The sequence below is a fragment of the Eptatretus burgeri genome, chromosome 2, assembly GCF_056783735.1.
Source record: "Eptatretus burgeri isolate ZD-2024b chromosome 2, Ebu_testis_v1, whole genome shotgun sequence".
NCBI lineage: Eukaryota > Metazoa > Chordata > Myxini > Myxiniformes > Myxinidae > Eptatretus > Eptatretus burgeri.
The window spans coordinates 52,610,040-52,636,376 of NC_140962.1; the positions used below are offsets into that span (position 1 = coordinate 52,610,040).

At 44.2% G+C, this 26,337-nt stretch overlaps 1 protein-coding gene across 3 annotated transcripts in view; it reads right to left on the reverse strand.

The window, feature by feature from the left end:
* The window catches only part of LOC147032051 (atlastin-2-like), a 203,920-nt gene that overhangs the window by 172,578 nt on the left and 5,005 nt on the right, over positions 1–26,337 (reverse strand). For all 3 annotated transcript variants that reach the window (XM_085869339.1, XM_085869338.1, XM_085869336.1), the window contains exon 2: positions 18,009–18,259. In XM_085869339.1, the coding sequence (XP_085725465.1) occupies positions 18,009–18,259 (251 nt within the window). The remainder of the gene's footprint in view (positions 1–18,008; positions 18,260–26,337) is intronic.

The window sequence follows — 26,337 nt, forward strand, 5'->3', positions numbered from 1 at the left end:
AGTGCAATATTAATCTTATTACAACAACTACAATAAGTTCCAAAATTAACCTTAACGTAGTAAAAGGCACTGGCGTATGGATATTCCCTCTGCATGAATAAAGATACAAGTGGAACGATACATAAAACCAGGTGAACTCGATCTAATTAGATACAGGTGGAACCAAGTCAGTAAATACACAACACCCGGCAATGCACAAGCAGCAAGCAGATTTACACCTTTTCAGCCGAGCCAATTACCGAAGGAACAAGACAGTGTGTTATAATCGGTGTGTGCGAGTCTGCCCGTGGGTGTACGTGTGTGTCTGCGTGAGTGTGCACGTGAGTTTTTCACGCCAACCGACTTTAGTATAGCACCCCCTCCCCCAGGAAGCCTATTTAATATTGCAACTCCATTTAGCCTTCAGGACAGTTCCAAAATGTTATCAATGTAAACATGTACATTCTACTTCTAATTCAACTGCAAGTTAAAGTTTTTATGATACGTACTTTTGTGTGCTCCTTCCATGTGTCAGTCATGCTTTATTCTCAAGGGTTCCTGCTGTTATACTATTGGAACCACTACATTAAAACTCAAGGTCCTGATTCTACTTCTTCGTCTTCTATTCTGGAAAGATGGGCTTTTAAAATGGGCTTTTTCTTCGATAAATTTTTGTTCCAAGTAAATCGATTACTAGCTTTCCTACAAAGTAAATAGATTACTAGCTTTCCTACAAAGTAAATCGATTACTAGCTTTCCTACAAAGTAAATAGATTACTATCTTTCTAACAGCATCATTTTTAGTATTCTAAAAATGGGTCCTTTTATTTTTGTAACCTATTCTAAAAAACAGGAAACAACATGACAGCTTGAGGTCCTTATTCTTCAAAGCGTGACGGACACATATACAGATGGACAGACGCTTCTCATTTTAGGAATATATAAGGCTCATGGTAAAGCTCAAACTCTAAAAGAAGCTGCAATGCACGAGGTTAATGAGTATACGGCAAACGTGAAGAAAAAAAAAAAACACAACACTCAGGCCGTCACCGTGAAGATATCAGTTGCGATTTTGGCAACATGCAAGCTGAAAATTCTCAAAAATCAGTGGCATCAGCTAATTTTGGAAAATATAAATGGTTGAAGAAGTCAGGTCTTGCTAGAATATTTCCCATGAGCTACCAGCCAAAGTCTGACAATGGATAACTAACAAAGCCTTGTGGCAAAAATCACAAATGAGTCCGAGCCAAACAAAGGTCATCGAGGTTAAAAAACAAAAATTTAAACAACAACAATCCATCTCTGATGACAAAGGTCCTGTGATTTGTGAGGGTCCTGTCCATCATTTCATGAGAAAGTTGTAAAAGAAAAAAAAAATCCAAACAACACAGTGAAAGAACAAGTGGCAATGCATATAAATCACAGGCATTACCGATGTAGCGCATTAGAATGAAACAAAAAACAATTGTTGCTCTGCAAGAGCACTCCAGCAATCATGGTTATATAGGTTTTCACATGAATAGTCAAATGCAACAAAACCTTGATAATTTTTTGTATGTATGTATATATATATATATATATATATATATATATATATATATATATATATATATATATATATATATATATATATATATACATACATATATACATATATATACATACATATATATACATATATATATATATATACATACATATATACATACATATATACATACATATATATATATATATATATATATATTCACACATTTGTTGTCTTTTACAAAAGCGAGGCTAATAGAAAAGGGAGGTGATTGAGGGTTAAAAAAAAAAAACGGGCAATGAGAAGGGCACTCAGTGGAGCACATACCTCCGCCACGCAATGCCTGATCCAGTGGAACATATCAGGCTCAATACATTTTTGAAATATCATGCTATACTGTTTCTCGTTTTTGGCCCCATCTCTCAATGGTGAAAACTCATTTTAAAAATTAAAAAAAATCATTATATCCACATTTGCATTAGAATATTCACATAAATTGAATCAATTTGTCCTCATCACAAAACCAACATATCCACCAAGTTCAATCCAAAACGGTCCACAACTTTTTGAGATATCGTACTATATATATATATATATATATATATATATATATATATATATATATACATACATATATATACATACATATACATATATATATATATATGTATATATGTATATATATATATATATATATATATATATACACAGCTGATGGTGAGGCTGAGAAGTTCAAGAAACTGAACCTCTTACAGTGGATGACCAAGGAAACAGATAGTGTTAAGTTGTCAGGTGAATGGGGGTAAAGATTAGGCATGACACGAGATGGTGGTGCATGGCCTGCTTGAAACCGTTAAGGGAAAATGGGATCAAAAAGCCTTTGGAATGCAGTTTGACAAATGGTAGAAGTGAGGAACAAAATAGTTGAGGTCTGCAATGAGCTTGGATTTTGGAAGCTTAAATCAAATGGAAGACCAAAGAAAGAACCTGAAGAAGTAAAGAGCAAAGATGGAGTCATCAGGAGGAACGTGTATGGGATTCGGATTTCAGCCGCTACTCCATAACCCCCAAACCTATCCAGGCGCAGCCAAAGTGAGCCTTACAGAAAACTTTCTGCAAGAATTCACTTCTCCTTAGAGAGTGAGATAAAGAAAGAGAGGAAAGGAACGTAAAAGAGATGAAAGAGAAGAAAAAGTAAGAATTAGAATGAATAAATAGAATTGTGAAAAAAAAAGAAAAATAAGTATGAAAAGAACAAAGAAGAAAGATGTCGGAAAGAACCCGAATAGATAGATTTCAGCAGTTACTCCCAAGGCTCAAACGCATCAACATGTACAAAGCTACCAGCTGGAGGAGATGGGATCAGCATATATGATTGAGACAGCAAAGAGAGCAGAGGGAGCAAAATGGAGTACAAAATACTGAAAGGCTCTGACCTGCCTGTGATGCGAGAGCAACAGGCCTTGTGTTTCGGCCTAATCACAGGAGATGCAGATAATTTGAGAGCTTTAGAAAAACCAAATTCAGGAGACAGATGTGATGCTATGGAGAGATTGAGCTCCATTGAGCTAAGGACATAGGCTTTCCCTGTAGGCCATGGGTAGTTATGATTTGAAGGAATTGGAACGCTGAAGGATTTCCACCCTGTGGCTTGATATATATATATATATATATATATATATATATATATATATATATATATATATATATATATATATAAATATATATATATATATATATATATATATATATATATATATATATATATATATATATATGTTTAAATAACCGGGCGTAGTGGCGTGCGCCTGTAATCCGACTACTCAGAGGCTTGGGTTGGAGGATCGCTTGAGGACGGGAGCTCTGAGCTGGGCCGTGCTATGAGAGGGTGTAGGGCAGCCCGGAATCATGGCGAAACCCAAACCTTATCCCTGTGTTGTAAGAGGCGACCAGGGTTGCATCAGGAAGGGCATCCGGCGTAAATCCTGTGCCAAATCAGGATGCAGATCATAACGGATGATCCGCTGTGGCGACCCCTAACGGGAGCAGCCGAAAGAAGAAAAAGAAGAAGATATATATCTTTAAATTAACTTCTCACAAGGATGTTAAACTTTTAGTAAGGTGACATGTTTGAATCATTCCATGAACAATATCCTATAAATTATGACCCTGGCTGGCTAAATCTATGTGCTTTGGATTGCAGTAATATCTGTCTTTAACAAACAACTATTAGCCTGGTGTTGGCTTAGTGGGTGGGGTGGCTGGCTTGGGATCCCAGAGTCCTGAATTTGAGGCCTGTCGGCTGCTGAATTAACACCAGGTGGGGTCGACTCAGCCTGTCATCCTTCCGAGGTCGGCGAAATGAGTACCAGTGTGTACTGGTAGAGGGGCACTGCATCAGCGACACAGTCGCGCTTCCAAGAAATGAGAGCTACCCCAGCAGCTAAGCTGCCATACGCAAGAAAAAGAAGATCCATCTGAGGTCGGTGAAATGAACACCAGTGTACTGGTAATAGGGACCACTGACCTAAAGCACATCAGCAGCATAGCCACGTCCCTAAAGGCCCAGTCACACCTTGACGTTTTAGCCAGCGATGGCAACGTGTTAAAATTTATGTAAAACGCTGGCTTATGTTGAACTTTTGATGTTTTTTTTTAAAGATTCGGACGTATTCATAGCGACTTGGTCTTATGTATAACGCATTGGTAACAACACAGAACGTTTCGTTGTGTTATAGATAACTTATACCAACGAATGCTGAACCTGTTGTCGGCCTACACAACCGATGCCCAACGATAGTCTAACTCAGGCATAGCGCGTTGCACGCATCGCCGACGATGTCGTGACGTAGCCTATTAAAAGGCTGACGCACAACGATTCAAATCATAACTGTCGTAGAAATGGAAGGGTCAAAATCGCGGTCACACCTTGGCGATCTTGCCAGCGTATGCCGACGTAACAAAGAGTGTGTCTAAAACGTTGGGGCACGTCGAATACGGTATGGGTAAGTTTGGTATGCGCGAGTAGAACGCTAAATACGCTATCATACGTCGTAGTAAGTAGAGAACGTCAAGAAATTTTGAACATGTTCAAAATTTTACGACGTACTCGGCGTATGACACGTTCGCATGCGATGAGGATAAGTTTTACACACGATATGTGGACGCTTACACACGTCCACAAAGGCTACTTATAAGCTACTCATAAGTCGAAACACGTCGCGGTAATGTCTTTTTTACGCGAAACTTATTTCTAACTTATGTTTGACGTGCTTTGAACCAATTCTTTACGTAGTCCCAACACACAGACGTATGTAGACGTATTCCAATGACGTCTTCCGGTCGACAAAAAAAATAAATGAACGTGTTTCTAGGTTACAACTGCCATATAAAGACGTGTTCCCAGCGGTTTTGGGAATTGGTATATAAAAATGGTGTTCATAAAAGGGGAACCCAACAGTGTTTTCGAGTTCCTTTTTGAGTCGATGTCCATGTCAGCAGTAACAGTATCAGTATCACTATTAGTATCAGTATTAGTAGTAGTTTGTTCATGTTGGCAGTAGTAGGTGGGTGTGAGGGGGAGGGTGTGGGTTATGATGGATCGTCCTTGCGTCCGCGTGTCCACGGGTAGGTTCATAGGCTGCCACTCAACGATTTAAATGGCTGCATCTCCACTATTGAAAGTAGACGCTTGCGCTCAACAATTGGATTTTTTTTACACTCAACGATTTTTAAACGGTACCACTCAGCTAGTTTCATTGTTTACAATGAACGATTTAAATTGCTGTCACTCGCCTTTGTTTTTTTTTTTTGGTTTTTTTTTGACGCTGGGGTTTGGAAATTTGAAACGTTTCTTCTGAACGTGTTAAAACGCTCAAACTCGACTATTTTAAATAGACGCTGCCGATGGACAATTGGAATCATAGCCAAGCTAGACATCGAAGTGTGAACATCCTCGTCATGCCGAAGAAAAGTTTGAAGAATGCTGCAAATAAGTGTCCTGGCTGTGGCCGTGGACGCTGACGCAAGGGCGATCCATTATACCGACGTCTTTCAGCCTATGAGTAACTTAAAAGTAAGGTCTGTCGACGTGTGGCAACGATCGCGTAACGTGCCAACAACACGTTAATCATAGGTTAGAAATAAGTTTCGGGTACTCTAAACATTACCTCGGCGTGTCTCAACTTATGATTAACTTACAAGTAGCATGTGTTGACGTCTGTCAACGATCGCAGACCGTGCCTACAACTTGTGGCCAGCGTAGCGGAACGTGTGAGTCATACGCCGGCATACGTCGTGAAATTTCAAGCATGAAAAAATTTGAGGACAACCGAAAAGTACAACGTTTAAAGCCAACGTACAACGACGTATGGCAACGTACTACGACGTATGCCAGCGTGCTCTCAATGTTATCAAAACTTACCCATAACGTATTCAACGTGTGCCAGCGTTTTAGAAAAAAAATTCAAAAATCGGCATACGTTGGCTAAAACGTCAAGGTGTGACCGGGCCTTAAGCAAAGGATGCAACCAGCAGCATCAAGGTTGCACATGAGAATGTGTGAACAGACACCTCTGTGTACAAGGGAATGTGTCCTAACATGGCAGGTGCCCTTTTATCACATCAAAAGGGAACATATTTTCTCATTTTGATTTACCCTAAGCCTTCATCGTGGATCGATAAAATAGATGGAGGAAATCTCTTCACCACGTCGGACAGCAACAAGACCAGAGGGTACAGCTTGAGAGTAAATAAGAGAAGAGCTAAGAGAGTAGCAAGGCAAAGGGATTTCACAACGTCATAAATGTAAGGAATTCTCTTCCTGGAAGGGTGGTCACAAAAGGAAGAGTAGCTTGGATAGGTAACTCTGCCGTACCATCGGTCATCCCTCAGACCGGCAGGCAGCAGCTTCTTCGCTCTCTGCAGATCTGGGTAAAATCACAAACTGGTCCAACACGTGGAACATGTCTTTCAATCCGGACAAATCTCACACTCTCACTATGTCTCTCCGAAAGGACCATTTGGAACCCCCCCCCCATCCACTTTTTCAACAATCCTCTGGAAGAAGTCCTTCCATTCAAGCTTCTGGGTCTCATTATCTGCCATGATCTTTCCTGGGAAAGCCACATTTCCAAGCTGCCCTCCAAAGCCAGTCACCGACTGGACATCCTCCGTCGTGCAAAGTCCTTCCTCTGCCCACCTGAGCTCCTGACCACTTACAAAGCTTTCGTCCGCAGCCCGATGGAGTACTGCTCTCCCCTCTGGGGCTGGTGCTCCTGCCTCCCACCTTTCTCCGCTTCACGCTGTGGAAACCCAGGCATTTAGGATCATTGGTATGTCCCGCAATGAGGCTGAGCCTTTGGGCCTCTCACTCTCTCACCGTGGGCAGGTCGGTGGTCTTTTTGTCTTCTACCCGCTCTCACCCCCCCCTTTGCTTTGTCTGCGATTTGTCCCCACCATATCTCCACTGGGTGCTCAAGGTCCTCCAACAACCCCCTTCTGGGAACATTACCAAAACTACGAATCACTGCTCACCTTCACTCTTTCATTCCTCTCTTTTCCCACCTTTGGAATATACTCCCTCACTCTGTTTTAATCCCATTCTTTCCCCCAGGCCTTCAAAAAGGCTGTTCACCACCACCTCTTATCGTCCCCCGTCCAAATCCTCGATCTTTTCTACCCCCGTTAATCCACCCCAAACATACCTCCTTCAAATTCCCTGCTTTCCCTCCTGAAAGTCCCTGTAATGTCCATCGTGTAAACACCAAGTTCCCCACCCCATCCCTCTCCCTTCCATAGATCTCCTAATGCCGCTGTTCCCCACTCTTTTGTCCTTCACACTCCCACCCCTCGTCTCATGCCCTCCTTGATGTGCGTTGTGTGTTAGCTCTCACATGAGCCTCGACAAGGTACACCAAAACAAAAACAAAAAAAACCAGGAAGAGTAGATTGGATAGGTACCTACGCGCAATGGGGATAAATAGGTTCAGGGACATTATCACTTGATGAAATGAACGGTAGACCAGAATTGAATTGAGTGATCAGTGGGCATTGTGTACATGCTGCGGTCTCATTATCTTGAGATATTGATCCTCCGAGTTGTGCTGTTCTCAGGGATCAATACATGGTCTGTGTTAATGAAACTCTTACCTCACTGTCCTTTCTCACCTACTCCAAAAGAAAAACTCCCTCAAAAAAAAAACGTTTCTTGTCATTGTTGATGCACTGATTTGCCCCTTCTCTCCTGCAACTGTTCTCCTCTCCCCTTTCCAATGCATGGATGCTGGGAATGGTTGGGCTCGTGATGCGGTTGGGATTGGTGTCACGGTGTGAAGTGTATTCATGCATCGGTGGAAATTGGGAAGTGGGAGGGAGCGTGGGGGGTAGTGAAATTATGGGTGCATTAGCCTCCTCCAGTGTTAAATTTACCTTGTACGATTAAAATTAATATAAAAACAAGAAGCCAAATGTGAATAAGGCACTGTGTTTGTATAACAAATAAATAAGTGGTTCTGTAAAAGCTAAAAAAACCAAATCAAGACCAATACAATATTTTTTTTTTAAAGAAAACGCTTTGACTTATTCAAAGTACATTTCCTCTTTGGACAACATCCTCAAGAATGCTTTCAACTTTTCACCTCAATGAATGCCTTGTCTGCGTCGGAGTGGTGACCCGTCCAGGATTGCGCCCAATAGCCCAGAAGTCTGCTTCTGCAGCACCAAATCTCTGTACAGAGTATGGTCCCGATGGATGGATGGATGGATGGATGGAATGCCTTGTTGGAATACTCTTGATAAGCTTGGACATACAGTGCCGATAGAAAGTCTACACTCCCTTTCACTATTTTCACCTTTTGTTGCCTTATAACCTGGAATTAAATCAGACATTTTCCACATCATAACCCACAACTTCAAAGTGAAAAAAAACAAATTCTACAAATTTCATAAAATTAATTAAAAATACTAAATTGGAATATCTTGGTTGTATCAGCATCCACCCCCCCCGAGTGAATACTTGGTGGAAACACCATTGACAGCAATTACAGCTGTGATTCTGTTGGGATTAGGTCTCTACTAACTTTGCACACCTTGCTTGGCAATACTCACCCATTCTTCTGCACAAAACTGTTCAAGATCAGTCAAGTTGTGTGTGGAGTGTTGATGGACAGCAATCTTCAAGTTATGCCACAGATTTTCAATTGGATTTCGGTCGGGGCTCTGACTGGGCCACAAAAGGACATTTACCTTTTTGTTCCTTAGTCCCTCCAATGTAGGTTTGGCTGTGTGCTTCATGCCGTTGTCGCGCTGAAAGGTGAACTTCCGTCCAAATGTCAGCTTTCTTGCATAGGGCAGCAGGTTTTCCTCTCAGATTTTTCTGTATTTTGCACCACCCATTGTCCCTTGGAACATGACAATCTTGCCAGTTCCTGCTGATGAGAATCATCCCCATAACATGATGCTGCCACCACCATGCTTCACAGTAAGGATGATGTTCTTTGTCGGGTTTGTGCCAAACGTAACATTTTGCATTTTCGCCAAAAGGTTCCATCTTGGTTTCGTGAGACCACAAAACTTTTTCCCACATGGCTTCAGAATCTCTGGAGTGTTTTTTTTTTTCAGACCTCAAACAGGACTCTTGGGTGGGCTTTTTGAGTAATGGCTTCCTTCTTGCCACCCTTCTGTACAGGCCAGACTTATTTGCCCTTATCAGGACAGCAGACTGATAAATATCTAACCAATGATGACCACATTCGTCGTTTATACAGACACACCTCCTGACTGTTATGATGAGCATCGCCGCGGATTATGTCTCGCACGGGCAAATAAGCCAGAAATCCGGATAGGCGGCTTCGTTTGATGTTTAACTGATGTTGACCATGTTATCTTTGTCTGTTTGACAAAGTCGCTGGGCCGAGGCCTCTGTGTTGGAGGCGACACTTTGGTGTGGGACTATGGGACTTGAATCCAAAGTTATTCGACTTGTCAACTGCACCAATGTGACCTCAAAACTTGACCCGCTCAAATTACGCCGCATAGTAGGCTCCCTTTCTCTTTTGTGTACCTCCACCATTAGTGAGACCAAGGAACACTCGACAAGCCACTACATCACATGATTATTGTGGCCATTGGCAACTCAAGGGTGGGCTGTTACGATGTTTGTTTCTTCCCCTCCAATGCCAAACTCTAGAACTCTTTACTTTCTCATGTTTTCCCAAACACTTATGATCTTCCCCTTTTCAAAAAGCAAGATTTTTTTTTTCTTTCTCAAAAACTCTTAGACTATTTTCTCTTTTCTTACTTTTCTAGGTCATGCAGTTCTATTATTTAAGGCTTGGCCTCGATGAGGACTATTCAGTCCGTGCTTGTAGCCTTCAACATAAAAAAAAAAAATGCATGTACACGTAGGAAACCCAAGAATGAGTTATTTGTCTCGTTATGTGTAGTGATACCTTTGCCGCTTGTGTAATGGTTTTGGGGGACATGCATTGAGGTTAGTTTGTGTATCACCGATGTGATGTCTTCCCCACCCCCCTCTGATACTTTCAATACCCCATTTGTCCGCTCCAAACCCTCTGCCACTTTAAATACACCATTGCTCAATTCAACAACCCCTCTTTCATCGCTTCGGTCTTTCTTTCGACCCCGAAGGTTAATTTTCGTCCTTCAGTGCGGTCCTGTCTTCCTCACCACTCAAATCCACTCATTCTTTTGTTATTTACCACCAACCACCCGTCACTCAGGGTCAACCAATAATCCTCCGAACAGGCACCAAATTACTTTCCGACATTCTTCCTTCCCCGTACTTCCTCCATTATTCCTTCGTGCATTTCACATGACCGTGGCACAAAGCACAACGCTTGTTGCATTCGGAGTAAAGCACGATTCTCACATGCATATTTGTGGACTGAGGAACAGTATTTCTCTCATGCGAAAAGTACGTACACTACAATGGAACGTTTGCACGTGATAGGAGGGGCTGGGGTGCTTTCTAAGACTTCCGCGCATGAGGGGAGAAGTGGGGGCTGCGTTAAAGGCTCCCTCAGGTATGTAATGATCTTCCACAAGCTGCATTGTGGACCCAACCCCATCGGATGGACACCAATGGAAAATGGGGCTCACACCAAACGGGACTCAAAAAGAAGCAATGTCCTGTGAGGAGAAAGAAGCTGAGAGTGTGGATGTGATGGTCGTCGCCTAAAAGCTTGTCCGGAGAGAAATATAAAAAGGCCAGAAAGCAGCTGGGTTCATGGTGAAGCTACTTGTCCCATGTGTACAGCAGAAATGGAGCAGTTTGCCATGGGCATACCGGAGCTGCCAGAGAGGAATTGCTTTCCGGTGCTGAATGCCTGAAGGGCGCAGCTGCACCTTCCATCACATGGCATCGCCACTCCACTGTCAATCTTTCCCATCCTTCCCCCCCCCCCCCGCCTTGTATATTTTGACTGGCATAGCCCCGTTGGGTTGTGTGAGGTGAGAGCGGTTGACCCCATACTCCGTTCTTTTCTTTCTCTCAGTTCTTCTTGGCTCTTCTTCCTGGACTGAATGATGGCCATATGTCTTTTGTCCAAATAAGATTGTCGAAGAAGAGGTGTGAGAGTTAAGTCTGTTATTCTGTGCCTTTTGCCCATAAATACTCTTTTTAATGATTGCTTGCTTGGTGAATAAAGAGCTGTAAATAATGTGTTTTTCACCATTGCTTGGAGTGATGTGTCAGCAAATAAAGTTGTTGGTTGTTCTCTCAAATCTGTTTCGGTTGCCTTTTCCTTCATTAGTCTGACAGTGTCCAAGCATAGTCAGAAGGGAAGTTGTACACCATGTGATTTGCACTCGTTAGCCAGCGTACAGTCATTGTATCGCTCGTCGGTAATCCGAGCGTTTGCTGAGAGCAAGAAGCTTGGTTAATCTAGTCAGCTCCTCAGGTAAACAGAGTTCGACGGATAACCCTGTTAGAGTTGACGTAGTTGATGGACGTTCGTGGTTGCTCTCAGCAACTCACCAAGCTTTCCTCGGAACGTTGGCCTTCAGGAACGGACGTTCAGAAGGAACCCGAGGGCTTCCTTCCCTTCATGGTGAACCTCAAACCTTGAGTCCGTAACAATATGCAATATATGGTTGCGGTTCTGGGAACCGCATCCCTCCAAAGCCAGAGCAACCATCATACAGCAGTCCCAAGACAGTTATTCCATTAATATATGTTCAGATAGTCCCTTCCCTTTTGTCTCGCGGAACAACGGGACAGTGCGTTGTGAAAAACTTCATAGCTCTGTCTAATTATATCTCTGCACTCATTCCTATTCTTTTTTCTACTCTTATTCCTGAGGTAAATCCCAGCCACGTGCACCTTTCGCTGTGAGATGGGTCCTCAGCGAAGGCCAAGCAGGCATTACGCCAGACACCCCTCAGCAGAAATCACAGCCTGTCAAACGCACATGCAGTGGTAATTTCCACCCACTGGACAGAAGGCGCACCCAACACGACGTCTCCGCTGCACGGAACACGTACCGAGGAGATGGAAGAAACGACACACCAAATGCGAACAACTTTCAGTACGTGCCCGGCGCACACTTTTCCACCCATTTCCCCATCTAATCATTAACCTCCGCCATCTTCGAATATGGATGGAGGTTACTGTTTTCACCCCTTTCTGTTTGTTTGTTACTTACGAAATCTTAAGATTTCGTAAGTATATTGATGCCTTCCGTTTCTGTTTGTTTGTTTGTTTGTTTGTTTGTAGGCACGATAACTCGAGAACTGAAGAAGCTACCAATGTCAAATTACACCAAGTGATTCAGAAGGGTGATGGCAAGTGCTGATTAGATTTTGGTCGAAATCGGTCAAAGGTCAAGGTCACAGTGAGGTCAAATATCCGATTTTTTATGGCTTGGTACAGATAACTCGAGAACCGAAGAAGCTACCAATGTCAAATTATACCACCTGATTCAGGAGGGTGATGGCTAGTGCTGGTTAGATTTTGGTCAAAATCGGTCAAAGGTCAAGGTCACAGTGAGGTCAAACATCCAAAAAATGATAACTTGAGAACGGAAGAAGCTTCCAATGTCAAATTACACCACGTGATTCAGGAGGGTGGTGGCTAGCGCTGATTAGATTTTGGTCAAAATCGGTCAAAGGTCAAGGTCACAGTGAGGTCAAACATCCAAAACATTCGATTTTTGATGGTTTGGTACAGAATCATCGTAGAAACTTCTGGTTTGCATCGCTACCTTCTCAAGAGACAGCTTTTATTAGACAAGGTCAGAGGTCAAGTTGACGATTTCGTAAGTACCAGTCTATGACTGCTTGTTTGTTTGTTTGTTTGTTTGTTTGTTTGTAGGCACGATAACTCGAGAATGGAAGAAGCTTCCAATGTCAAATTACACCACGTGATTCAGGAGGGTGATGGCTAGCGCTAATTAGATTTTGGTCAAAATCAGTCAAAGGTCAAGGTCACAGTGAGGTCAAACATAATTCCGTAAATTCATGTGGAGAAATGGAGTATTTTTGCTTCGCTCGACGTTACGAGTTCGTTTTAACTTCAATTTTAATATTGTCTTCGGTTTTTGTGATCGCTTAGGACACTTAAAACTCGGTTGTCGAAATTCTGGTAAAAATCGGATGTTTTGGAGACGTTTTAAGATTGTATAAAAAATATTTCACTCGACGCGTCACGGGTTGTCCCATGATGCAGTGCGCTCGAGCAGACGCGTCGTTGAGTTACGTTAAGGTATAATTGCGTGGAGAAATGGAGATTTTTGCTTCAGTCGACGTTATGATTTTTTATGGTTTGATACAGAATCATCGTAGAAACTTCTGGTTTGCGTCGCTACCTTCTCAAGAGACAACTTTTATAAGACAAGGTCAGAGGTCAAGTTGACGATTTCATAAGTACCAGTCTATGACTGCTTGTTTGTTTGCTTGTTATCTTGCCAAAACGAAATTTTGCAATATGTTAGTCAGCTTGTATGTTTTTTTTTATTTTTTATTTTTTTGTTTGTTTGTCTGTAATCACGTATAAAAAATTCTGCAGAGCACAGTTATCATCGGAAATTTTTGAAACTTTGCATATCAGAGGCCTATAGAGGTCCCTTTCAGTGCACAAAATTTTGAAGGTCAAGGTCAAAGGTCAAGGTCACTTTGGCGCAAATCAGGGGAGTCGACGAAACCCTTATTTTTTGAGTAATTTTGATCGGATAGTCTTCAAACTTCATGGGAATATAGTTCATGGTCTGGCGCTCAGCTGATTAATTTTTGGTGGCGATTGGCCTTGACCTTCATATGTTTTTTTATTTTTTGGTCTGTAATCACGTAAAATCACTCTGCAGAGCACAGTTATCATTGGAAATTTTTGTAACTTCGCATATCAGAGGCCTATTGGAGGTCCCTTTCAGCGCATAAAATTTTGAAGGTCAAGGTCAAAGGTCAAGGTCACTTTGTCGCAAATCAGGGGAGTCGACGAAACCCTTATTTTTTGAGTAATTTTGATCGGATCGCCTTCAAACTTCATGGGAATATAGTTCATGGTCTGGCGCTCAGCTGATTATTTTTTGGTGGCGATTAGCCTTGACCTTCATGGTTAGCGCCTCAGGTCAAACATATTTGACCCCAAGGTCAAATTTTCAAGTTTTAGGAACCATATCATGTAGTACCTCAAATTGAACACCTCGGTGAGTGCTTTATAGATATGTCAAGCTTGAGACATTATGACGTCATTTGAGAACGTTATGAGGCAAAAGCATATTTTTCATGGTTACTCTGCAGAACGATTCTCATCGGAATCTCTCGTAGGCAGATATTCCTCAAGGAGTCGCTCCTGGTGGATAGCAGCTCTGTTCACATCAGTGTGACCTTAAAGAAGTCACACGTGGTCACTTTTGGCAAGATACGGTCACCCTGCGGGTGACATTGGTTTATTTGTTTGTTTGGAGGCACGATAACTCGAGAACAGAAGAAGCTACCAATGTCAAATTACACCACGTGATTCAGGAGGGTGATGGCTAGTGCTGATTAGATTTTGGTCAAAATCGGTCAAAGGTCAAGGTCACAGTGAGGTCAAACATAATTCCGTAAATTCATGTGGAGAAATGGAGTATTTTTGCTTCGCTCGACGTTACGAGTTAGTTTTAACTTCGATTTTAATTTTGTCTTCGGTTTTTGCGATCGCTTGGGACGCTTAAAACTCGGTTGTCGAAATTCTGGTAAAATTGGATGTTTTGGAGACGTTTTAAGATTGTATAAAAAATATTTCACTCGACGAGTCACGCGTCATCCCATGATGCAGTGCGCTCGAGCAGACGCGTCGTCGAGTTACGTTAAGGTATAATATAATTGCGTGGAAAAATGGAGATTTTTGCTTCGGTCAACGTTACGATTTTTGATGGTTTGATACAGAATCATCGTAGAAACTTCTGGTTTGCGTCGCTACCTTCTCGAGAGACAGCTTTTATTAGACAAGGTCAGAGGTCAAGTTGACGATTTCGTAAGTACCAGTCTATGACTGCATGTTTGTTTGTGAACAGTATTACGGAAAAACTCCTGGACGGATTTTGACGAAACTTAGTGGGGGGGGGGGCTGGTATGGTCCAAGGATCATGCCATTAAATTTTGGACTTGGTCCACCCCCCCCAAAAAAAAATTTTTAGAGAAATTTTTTTTTTTTTTGCATTTCTACATGTTTTGAGTGATTTCCAACCCCCCCCCCCCCCAAAAAAAAAAGAGAATTTTTTTTTGCATTTCTACATGTTTTAAGTGATTTCCAACCCCCCCCAAAAATAAAGAGAATTTTTTTTTTTGCATTTCTACATGTTTTAAGTGATTTCCAACCCCCCCCCAAAAAAAAATTGTTAGAGAAAAAAAAAATTTTGCAACTTTTTTTTCAACAAAATTTCGATTTTTTTGGCATTTTTACATGTTTTAAGTGATTTCCAACCCCCCCTCCCCCCAAAAAAAAATGTTGGAGAAAAGAACTATAACTCTCAGCACTGTTGACATCATGTTTAATGAATAAGATATAAGGTTCACTTGAGTGACCCAGAAGTATTGGCGGCGGAGGTTTTGCACTCTCCCGAGTGCTCCCCCTCTAGTTATATTTATTTCCTTCCAATCTGAATCCCCATTTCATAATTGTGTCTGTCATCTCTTCCAATCTTTTCCCTAAATTCATGACACGGATCAGGGCTGCGGACAGACACACAGCCCCGGGGTAGTTTATCATCACACTGTACGGGACATGCTCGATGGCGGGCGGACCCGCGCGCTAGCCACATGTACAATGGCGGAGTCGCGCGCAGCCAGTGATACTTTATGATCGTGCAGAACGGGGCAAAATAACACATATCTTTAGTCGGGTCTGCGCATGGCAGAGGCAGCTGCAGCTGCTACCAGGCAGAGGCATGCTTTGCGGCCAAATCGCTCGGGCCGCGTGGCGCACCATCGAGCAGGCACATTGATCAGCGCCAACTGCGGGTCACCGGGGAACGGCACGGGGTTCGGTGCAAAGCGATTAATATCACGGGGTTCGGAGCGAGACGATTCCGCAGCTTGGAACCATCTGGCCAGAAGTGAAGTGGAGCCGCTTCCAGTCATGGTGGCCGGCCCGTGTGCTGGCCGGAGCCCAACCAGAGCGCCCGATTCGGGTGACGACGCCTCTTCGGGTTGTCGCCCCTGCCCCGCACCACCGGATCTATAAAAGGACGGGTCGCGGGGCAGTGAGAGGAGTAGTCGTTGTTCGAATTGTCGTCGTTCCTCAAGTTGTCGTCGTTCCTGAGTCGTTCAAGTGTCGTTCATGTGTCGTCATTCCTGCTCGCTCAGTCCTGTCGATTCGTCTTGCTCGTCCTGGCCTGGAATTAATCTTCAACCTATCGCCTTCTGACTCCGCCTTTCTGCACCAACTCGTTGTTGACTCCGCCTTCTTCACCACTTCTCCACCCACTTTCTTTGGACTCCGCCTCTCTCTCTCCACCCACTGGCTTTTGATTTCTTTTTGAATTAATTTAATCTTCTGTGCATAGGTCTGACACGAGCCCAGTATCAGTTCACGATTGGGCCACGGCAGTCAACACCTAAGAGAGGGTTGGTGAGGGGGAAACACACCCCCCACCCCCACCCCGGCTAAGGGGCTATATATATATATATATATATATATATATATATATATATATATATATATATATATATATATATATATATATATATATATATATATATACATACGAGGTGTGTTCAAAAAGTATCCAACCTTAATTTTTCGTGCGTAAACAAATGAAGCTAGGGAGGCGTGCTTTGGTGCATGTGTGTAGGCAATCCTAATTCATATACGTGAATATTTTCCCGCCTGCAGAAGCTGTCAGTTGCCGACAGACCGCCGATGAGTGAGGAAGTGTAAGTGAGCGCCGTTGGATTTTTGTTTTTGACAAAATGACGGAAAAACTTGAACAACGCTACTGCATCAAATTTTGTGTAAAGCTTGGTGATTCCCAAGTGGAAACGATCCGCAAGATTCAACAGGCCTTCGGGAACGAAGCAATGGGTACCACACAGATAAAAGAGTGGTACAACCGCTTTAAAGATGGTCGCACATCAGTGGAAAGTGAAGCACGTTCTGTTCGGCCCTCAACATCCCAAAACGAGATCGTCATTGACCAAGTGAGGACCCTGCTGATGCAGGATCGTCGAATCACGATCAGAGAACTTGCAGACGAGGCGGGCGTCAGCATTGGATCCGTTCATTCCATTGTGACTGATGATTTGGGCTTAAGGAGAATCTCAGCGAAGTTCGTGCCAAAGCTGCTAACGATCGAGCAGAAGCAACTCCGTTTGGAGATCCCACAGGACATGCTGGAATCTGTGAACAGTGATCCCAACTTCAACACAGTGATCACTGGTGATGAGACCACAGTGATCCGTCATTTTGTCAAAAACGAAAATCCGACGGCGCTCACTTACACTTCCTCACTCATCGGCGGTCTGTCGGCGACTGACAGCTTCTGCAGGCGGGAAAATATTCACGCATACGGATTAGGATCGCCTACATCCGTGCACCAAACCACGCCTCCCTAGTTTCATTTGTTTACGCATGAAAAAATTAAGGTTGGATGCTTTTTGAACACACCTTGTATATATGAAAATCTTTTCTACGAGGTAACGCAAAATAATAAATGAGTATATCATTGCAGTGGTGTGCTGACTGATTTTGTATGATGTGCACAAAACCATTTGCCTCAACCTCAGATGAACCAGGGAATGGTAATTTTAAAAAACAAAACACACAGACCCTTTTACCCACGTCATTCAATCTCAAACGCCTCACCCCAACTTCACCCACCCCCCTCAAACCCGTCAAAATAGTCACTACATCCAACACCAAGAATGTGTGATTATTTGGGTTACAGCCATTCTTCTCTCAAATATTTCATGACACCAAATCCCTCCCCCCACACACACCCCTTTGCCATAACTAAACAGCAACGACTCGCATAGCAGTTGCTGACATTTGCAAATATCCCACCTTTCTGTACATGAACCTCAGCATGAAGTCAAGGAGGAAGGACTTTCCCTTGCGGAAGGTACCAGCAACAGATACTACAGCTACAGGCAAATCCTTGAGATCATCTTGCAGCAGAACACTTTCCAGAGCGTCCGTATCCAGTTCAAATGTGTGCTCAGATGTAGCACAGACCACACGCACTGGGCTCGGCTGGTTCCCAGGGCCTGTCGACACTTCACCGTTCATGTAGGTTCGAGCATCACCATTGTCCACTGTGGAAGAAGGAAAAATACTGGTTAATTTCCATAAACTCAAAAGGGTATTAATTTTTATTTTTCTAAACAGTGATCCAGGGCTCATTGAGGACCTCGTATGTACAGTGGCCTGCAAAAGTATTCACCCCCTACCAATAATGACCCATTTAGATGAATTACAAATTTTGCAGAAATTATTTTTCCAAATGAACCTTTTTATTCATAACTTAAGAGATCAAACTAAACACGGTTATATTTGAAAGAGGTTACATGTTAGGAATACCTGCAAAAAACATGTACAAATCAAAATCCACTGGTTGAAAAAGTATCGAACCCCTTAGGTCAGTACTTGGTGGAATCACCTTTTCCAGCAATGGCTGCTACAAGTCTTTTTGGGTAGATCTCCACCAGCTTTGCATAGTGAGATGGTGAAATGTTTGCCCATTCTTCACGTGAAAATTGCTCTAGTTCTGCCAAGTTTGATGGGGATCGTCGATGGACTGCAATCTTCAAGTCTCGCCATAAATGTTCAATTGGATTCAAGTCAGGACTTTGGACCACTCAAGAACATTAATTTTCTTCTTCTTCAGCCAATCCAGTGTGCCTTTCGCTTTGTGCTTCGGATCAGTCCTGCAGAAATGTGAATCTCCAACCAGTTTCATCAAGGATTCTCCTCTAATTTGCACCGCCCATTGCCCCTTCTATCCTGACAATCTTGCCAGTCCCTGCTGATGAGAAGCAGCCCCATAACATGATGCTGCCACTACCATGCTTGACAGTCACAATGGTGTCGACTCAGTGATATGCAGTGTTCGGCTTACGCCAGATGAAATGCTTTGAATTTCGACTCAACAGTTCAATTTTTGTCTTGTCTGACCACAAAACTTCTCTCCACATGCCCATAGTATCATCAAGATGCTTTTTATCAAACTCCATTCGAGCTTTTGGATTAGTCATTTTCAGTAATGGTTTATTTCTTGCCACTGTCTATGAAGGCCAGCTTTGTGAAGGGAACAGGATATTGTTGATTGGAGAACACTGACCCCTTTCTTGGACATGGAGTCTTGCAGATCTTTAAGTCATTGTTGGATTTTAGTGACATCCTGAACCAGCTTCTTGCTTGCCCGGCTGCTGAGTTTGGATTGGTGACCTTATCTGGGTAGTCTTGGTGGCATGATACATCTTCCACTTCTTAATAATGGATGTCACCATGTACTCAAAGAGATAATGAGTGACTAAAATCTTTTTATAACCCTCTCCTGAATGGTGCTTCTCCACCACTCTATGTCTGACCTCTTTGGAAAGCTTCTTGGTCTTCATGTTTTCCTTGTTGGTTGACCAAATGAGTTTCACGTTAAAACTCCTCAGATAAGTATAAGAGTTTAACTTCCAAGTTAAACCACTGATGACATACAGGTGAATCCTATTACACATATTTTGTAACCTTTCAAACAAATAATTTGCTCCGGAAGTGATTTAGGGTTCATTTGAGAAAGATTTTGAATATTTATGCAACTGAGAATCATCTGATTTTCTCTGTTAATCTAAGTTATTCACATATTATCTGCATTTTTTAGCTTTATTACTTTGGAGTCGTTTTTGAAAACTATATATTAACTTTGACTTGAAAGCATCATGAAATAAGCTCAGGCAGCATCAAAATGTGACAACTGGAGGAAGATGAATACTTTTGCAGGCGATTGTATATCACAGGAAGGTTAAATAATACATCGGATACTTTTACATTAATTACACGGACATTAGCAGGTCACAATAAACAAATCACAGACATGGGAGTGTCTGTGTTTGTTTGCTCGTTTTGTTTTTCTTTAAAAGAGTGAGGCTCATGGAGGAGCAAGGTAAAATGGGGAGTGCGGACGTAGCAGAGCAACAATTTGGCACAACCGGAAAACCAGAAAGGGAACAGGAAAAGGAGAGAGAGAGAGAGAGAGAGAGAGAGAGAGAGAGAGAGAGAGAGAGAGAGAGAGAGAGAGAGAGAGAGAGAGAGGAGAGAGAGCGAGAGAGGAGAGAGAGAGAGAGAGAGAGAGAGAGAGAGAGAGAGAGAGAGAGAGAGAGAGAGAGAGAGAGAGAGAGAGAGAGAGAGAGAGAGAGAGAGAGAGAGAGAGAGAGAGAGAGAGAGAGAGAGAGAGAGAGAGAGAGAGAGAGAGAGAGAGAGAGAGAGAGAGAGAGAGAGAGAGAGAGAGAGAGAGAGAGAGAGAGAGAGAGAGAGAGAGAGGAGAGAGGTGAGAGAGAGCGAGAGAGGAGAGAGAGAATGAATTAGATCACAATTTTTTTTTCATTAAACACAAAGAGGACAATCCATAAAAGAGAGGAAAAGGAACAAAAGTATTGTTGCGGTTCTCGGAACCGCATGCATCCAACAGATAGTGGTCCCAAGACAGTTATTCCATTAATATACGTGCAGATAGTCCTTTTCCTTTTGTCTCGCGGGATAACAGGGACGTGCATTGCGATGATCTCATAGCAAGGTTTGCTAACATCATTTTTTCTTCATTTCATTTCTACTCTACTCTTCTGATTATTACTGAGGTAAATCTGAGCCACGTGCACTCTCTCTGAGAGATGGGCCTTCACAGAGGCCAGCACGTGTGGCGCCGCTGCGAGGAAACGATGACATGCAGGCATTAACAGGGCAGAGCCTTCGTTCCCATGCGAGCCCTAAACCCAACTTGTGCAGAGAGTCATACAGTGCACTTGGCAATACGGGATTATCGACTCGAGCTTCCGATGATCTGGAGAAGATTGACGGTTGCATTAAAAAGGCATACGAATGAATACATCTTAAGAGGCTGCACGAATGGTGTTTTTCACAACACAGGAAACACAGCCAGCATGACGCCCACGATGCACAAAACGCGTACGGAGGCCGATAAAGGCGACTCCACGCCACATTGGGCGGGATACGAGTGTGCAAGGTAAAAGTCAGGTCAGGTATGGGAGCATGTGCCAGAACAGCGCGTCGCTGCGTCCACTTTCCGCCGGTACTCCAGGGGCCTCCGTCTGGCCATCCCCCAGGCAGATGCCAGGCCCATCCCCATCTCCTTGAGATGATGGTCAACCTGTTGCAACCATGAGGCACGTGGTCGGCCCACTGGCCTCCTCCACTCATGAGACTCCCTCACTGAGAGAATCTGGTAAGCAGGATCAGCGTCAGGAAAACGAGCCATGTGTCCATACAGCCGCAACTGACGCTCACGGACTATGCAGGTAACAAATCTCATCCGAGTCTCTCTCCGCAACCGCTCGTTGGACACAAAATCCGACCAGCGATAGCCAAGGATTCTCCGAAGAGACCTGGTACCAAAGGAATTAAGTCTCCGTCTCAGATCCTTGGTCAGAGTCCAAGTCTCGCACCCATAGAGCAAGACTGGAAGTATCAAGGACCTGAAGACTCGGACTTTCGTTCTCCCGCACAGGTACCGGCAGCGCCACACCCCATGATCCAGTGAATCCATGACTCCCCAGGCCTGACCCAGACGTCTATTGACCTCTGACTCGCAGCCAGCAGAGACATGAATATCACTGCCAAGGTAAGTGAATCTCTCCACGACCTCAACATCCTCACCACAAACAGACACAGACAGGACAGCAGCATCCAAGATGTCACCGAAAGCCTGGATCTTAATTTTGACCCAAGAAACCCGTAATCCCAACGGCTCCGACTCCTCATTCAGCACCTCGAGGGCCCCCAAGAGGATGTCTAAAGTCTCCGCAAAGATGACTGCATCATCTGCAAAATCAAGGTCCGAGATCTTGACATTCCCAAATGATGCACCGCAACTTGATCTCTCCGACATCCTCCCTAAAATCCAGTCCATACAAGTGCTGAAGAGTGTGGGGGCAAGTACACATCCCTGATGAACTCCAGTAACAACTGGAAATAAGTCAGAGGTGGTACCACCACACTTCACAGCACTCTCAGTACCAGAGTAGAGTTCAGACATCAGATCGATCAGTTTTGGTGGCACCCCACAAAGACCAACAATCCTCCAGAGGACATCCCCATTCACTGAATCGAACGCTTTACAGAGATCAACATCGGCTGCAAGCAGCCCCTGCCGAAACTCTCGTCTGCGTTCGGTGAGGACACGAAGTGCAAGGATACGGTCAATCGTTGACCTCTTTGGTGTAAAGCCTGACTGCTCTGGACGCTGGTGCTCAAGCAGATGGTGGCGAACCCTATCAAGAATTATCCGAGCAAAGACCTTGCCCGGCACTGAGAGCAGCGTCACCCCTCGTTAGTTGTTGCAGTCTTGGCGATCACCCTTCCCTTTCCAGAGAGGGACAACAAGGCCCCTCTTCCAGTCAGTTGGGATGATGCCTGTGTTGCAGGCAGAGCACAAAACTGCATGCAACGACACGAGTGCAGCATTTCCACCAGCCTTGAGAAGTTCAGCATGGATGCCACAGATCCCTGGAGCTTTGCCCCGTTTCAACTGGTTCACCGCAGCCCGTGTTTCCACAAGCAAAGGTGGACCACAGTTGATTCGAGGGTCAGCAACAGGGATTGTAACACCCTTGACGTCCAACTCGACAGCTGGGGGATCAGCCTGGTACAACCGCTCAAAGTAACCGGCCCAGCGGGCCTGCACTTCAGACTCCTCTGTCAAGAGCCTACCACTCTCTGCTCGAACTGCAGTGCTCCGAGGGATGGGCTTGGATGAACGTAATGCGCGAATTCCCCTGTAAGCGGGACGAGAATCATCTGTCCACAGGTGATGCTCTACCCCCTCACAGATTCCTCGCACATAGGCCTCCTTGTCCACCCTCAGTGCACGTACAGTTTTACGCCTCAGCTCCCTGAACAGCTCAGCTCTGCCATTCAGCCTGGCCCTGCGACTCTGGTCAATGGTATCCAGTGTCCCTTGAGAGACAAAATTCTTCTTTGCCCTGCGGTGAGCTCCAAGGCATCCACCGGCAACATCAAGGACGGTGGTCTTGAAGGCGCTCCACAACTCTCCACAAGGTAAAAGTGGTGCGTTCCTTTTCAACCAAATATCTGACACATATCGGTGTTCGCCCGCACACAAGCTAGCAGAGTCGTGTGAACGCAAGCGCTGGCCACGTGCGTAATGGCCGAACCACGCACACTGTATGGAATGTGCTCGAAGGCAGACAAGTACGCCGCTCGCGAAACATGCATGGATTTAGCCATAATAATGTACCTTTGGCCCTCGCTGGCAGCAGTGGATTGCCCACGGATGGTAAACGTCTTCTCTTCTCTATGGCCAGCAAAGCTGCGATCGAGCCGGGGAATGTTGTACAGTGCGGGCCATGTTGGCGCGCGCGGAGCAGGTGCGTTGATTGGCGCTGGTCGGACGCCCGAGCGGGCATGCGGGAGCCGCGGCCGGGTGCCAGGGCACGGCCCGGGGCTTTTTTGCGGGAAGATTCACGCGCCAATTTCGGTGTGGGCGATTCGTGTCATGTCGTGGGGTCGGAGCGAAATATGTTCGCCGTCTGAGATGATCTTGCCGGAAACGAAGTGGTGCGGTTTCCGGCCAAGGTTAGTGGGCCACGTGAGGAGTTGGGGCCAATCTAAGCGCCCGATTCAGGTGATGACGCTTCGCTTCGGGGTGGCCCTCTGCCCCACACTGCAAGTCCTATAAAAGGTCGGAGCAGTCCCTCCGCCTATTTTTTTTTTTGCACTCTCTTGCTCTGACCTCGCCCTTGCCTCCCTCTGCTTGACATCGCCACGACCCGCCTCCTGCTGCCTGGACTCCGCCTCTCTCTCACCTCGCCCTAGTCTCTTGGCACGACCCGCCTCCTGCTACCTGGACTCCGCCTCCTCGTCTCCTCCCACTGTCGGTTACCCCACCACAACGTATCGGTGGCGCGTCTTGCAATCAAGTACAAAGGTACCGAGATTGTAGCCTCAACTCCTCTCCCTTGTTGTTGCAATACTTCCTCTTCATCGGGTTGTGTGTGTATGTGTGTATGTGTGTATGTGTGTATGTGTGTATGTGTGTATGTGTGTATGTGTGTATGTGTGTATGTGTGTATGTGTGTATGTGTGTATGTGTGTATGTGTGTATGTGTGTATGTGTGTATGTGTGTGTGTGTGTGTGTGTGTATGTGTGTGTGTGTGTGTGTGTGTGTGTGTGTGTGTGTGTGTGTGTGTGTGTGTGTGTGTGTCTGTGTGTGTGTGTGTGTGTCTGTGTGTGTCTGTGTGTGTCTGTGTGTGTGTGTGTGTCTGTGTGTGTCTGTGTGTGTCTGTGTGTGTCTGTGTGTGTCTGTGTGTGTCTGTGTGTGTCTGTGTGTGTCTGTGTGTGTGTGCTGGCACCTGTCTGCTTATGTAAGACTGCAGAAGGTCATTATTATTTTCACGTTATTAAAGTCTGCTCTCTGTCCGCTTTTGTAAGTTGCTTGTTTATTTTCTGTACCACACCTCTCTCCACTATCTCTGCACAACACACCCCAATAAATCTTGATCGTGCCACATGCCTTTCCTCGCCCATTGTAATAAATCATTATTCAGAATGTTCCCTGCTCGTTTTTGTCTTTTCTTCCATTGATCCAGCATGGTCCAAATCCTAGTTTAGCCAGGACTTTATTCCCAATGATCCGTTCCTTTTAGCAGGTATGTCTTTAGCAGTGTCGCTCAGATGCATCCGATCCAGTAAAGTGATCCGATCCGGTTGAGTGATCTGGTTCAGACAAGGCGTACCGAGGGCGTGTTCCCCGGTAATTAAATCATGTGATTAATTAGGTAACCCGATTAACTCATAGACGGGAGGACCCGAGGTCACGCGGTGGAGTTATTGGCGTCCACAGTCAGTTAAGCGACCCATCGCGTCACGGAATTATCCGTGTGCAATGGCCGACAATTCCGGGGAGTCTGGTGGGAGCAGAGATAGCATCCCCCACCTCGTGGTCTTCTCACCCAACCCCTGGCCCACAATAGTATTAACAAAAAAAAAAAAACACAAGGTAAAAAACAAGGCATCATAAACCTTGTTGTTTTCTTGTAATGATAAGACCAATTTTGAGCCCTTAACAACACATAACGCCTCGTTAATGCAGCATTTCCATTCAAAAGGTTTGACATTCTTGTTGCTCACATGGTAATCAAACTCTAACCTGAGTCTTTCTGACACCAGTCCATTAAAATAGGGATGACATTGTAACCACAACATTTATCAAATTTAATTTTCCTTGACATGTAAATTGCATATTTTGCAAGAGCAAACCAGAATTTTAACAGGATGGGGTAAAAGATAAACCAAAAATAAACATATGTGAAGAGAACAGGGCTAGGCCATCTATGAATGATCTCGGCCAGTGTTTCTCAAGGTGGGGCGTGGCAATATTTTGTTGGGGCATGAGGATTCAGAATTAATGATTCAATATATGATCGCTTTCATAGCTTTGCACTTTCAAATTTTCAAAAGTTTGAAGCTACGACTGATGCCTCATAGCGTCATAACTAAAAACTGCTTCACTGCGTCCTTGTTAGCCAATCCGCCGGTAAGGCATGCCCTTGATCAATTCAACGCTGTCACTATGACTCGCTTTTCGTCAAGGGGAATTCCTTATATGTAGTATATACTGTAGTGTCTCCAATCATGGTGGGGCGTACGATTTTTTTGAAAATCAAAGTGAGCCGTGGGACAAAAAAGGTTGAGAAACACTGATCTAAGCCATCTCAGAGATTTATTTGGGCTTGCTTCCATTCTTTCCCTCAAGCTCCACTTTCTTTGGCATAACAGCAACCACTTGGATGGTGCATGTGCTTTTCAACTTTCACGCAGCCTGTTTTTCTGAACTGCTTCACTAGTTTCTATATCACTGATTTTGAAGGTTTCGTACAAATTTTGAAGGTTTCTATATCACCAAAGCGACTTTTAAGTAATGCAATTTGACATTCTCTAAACCCCTAAAGGATGTATCATTGATGTAATGTTCCACAAGAAACACGTTCTTCCACAGTGAACACCATGGCGTGACTGATTGAAAACTGTCAAACATCACTGCCAGGTCACGTGATACCTGATAACTCGAAGGATCACGTTACGTATTTCTTTAACAATCGGCTACATTTAAGCAAATTTAGGTTACTAAACAGGTGTTTTTAGTAC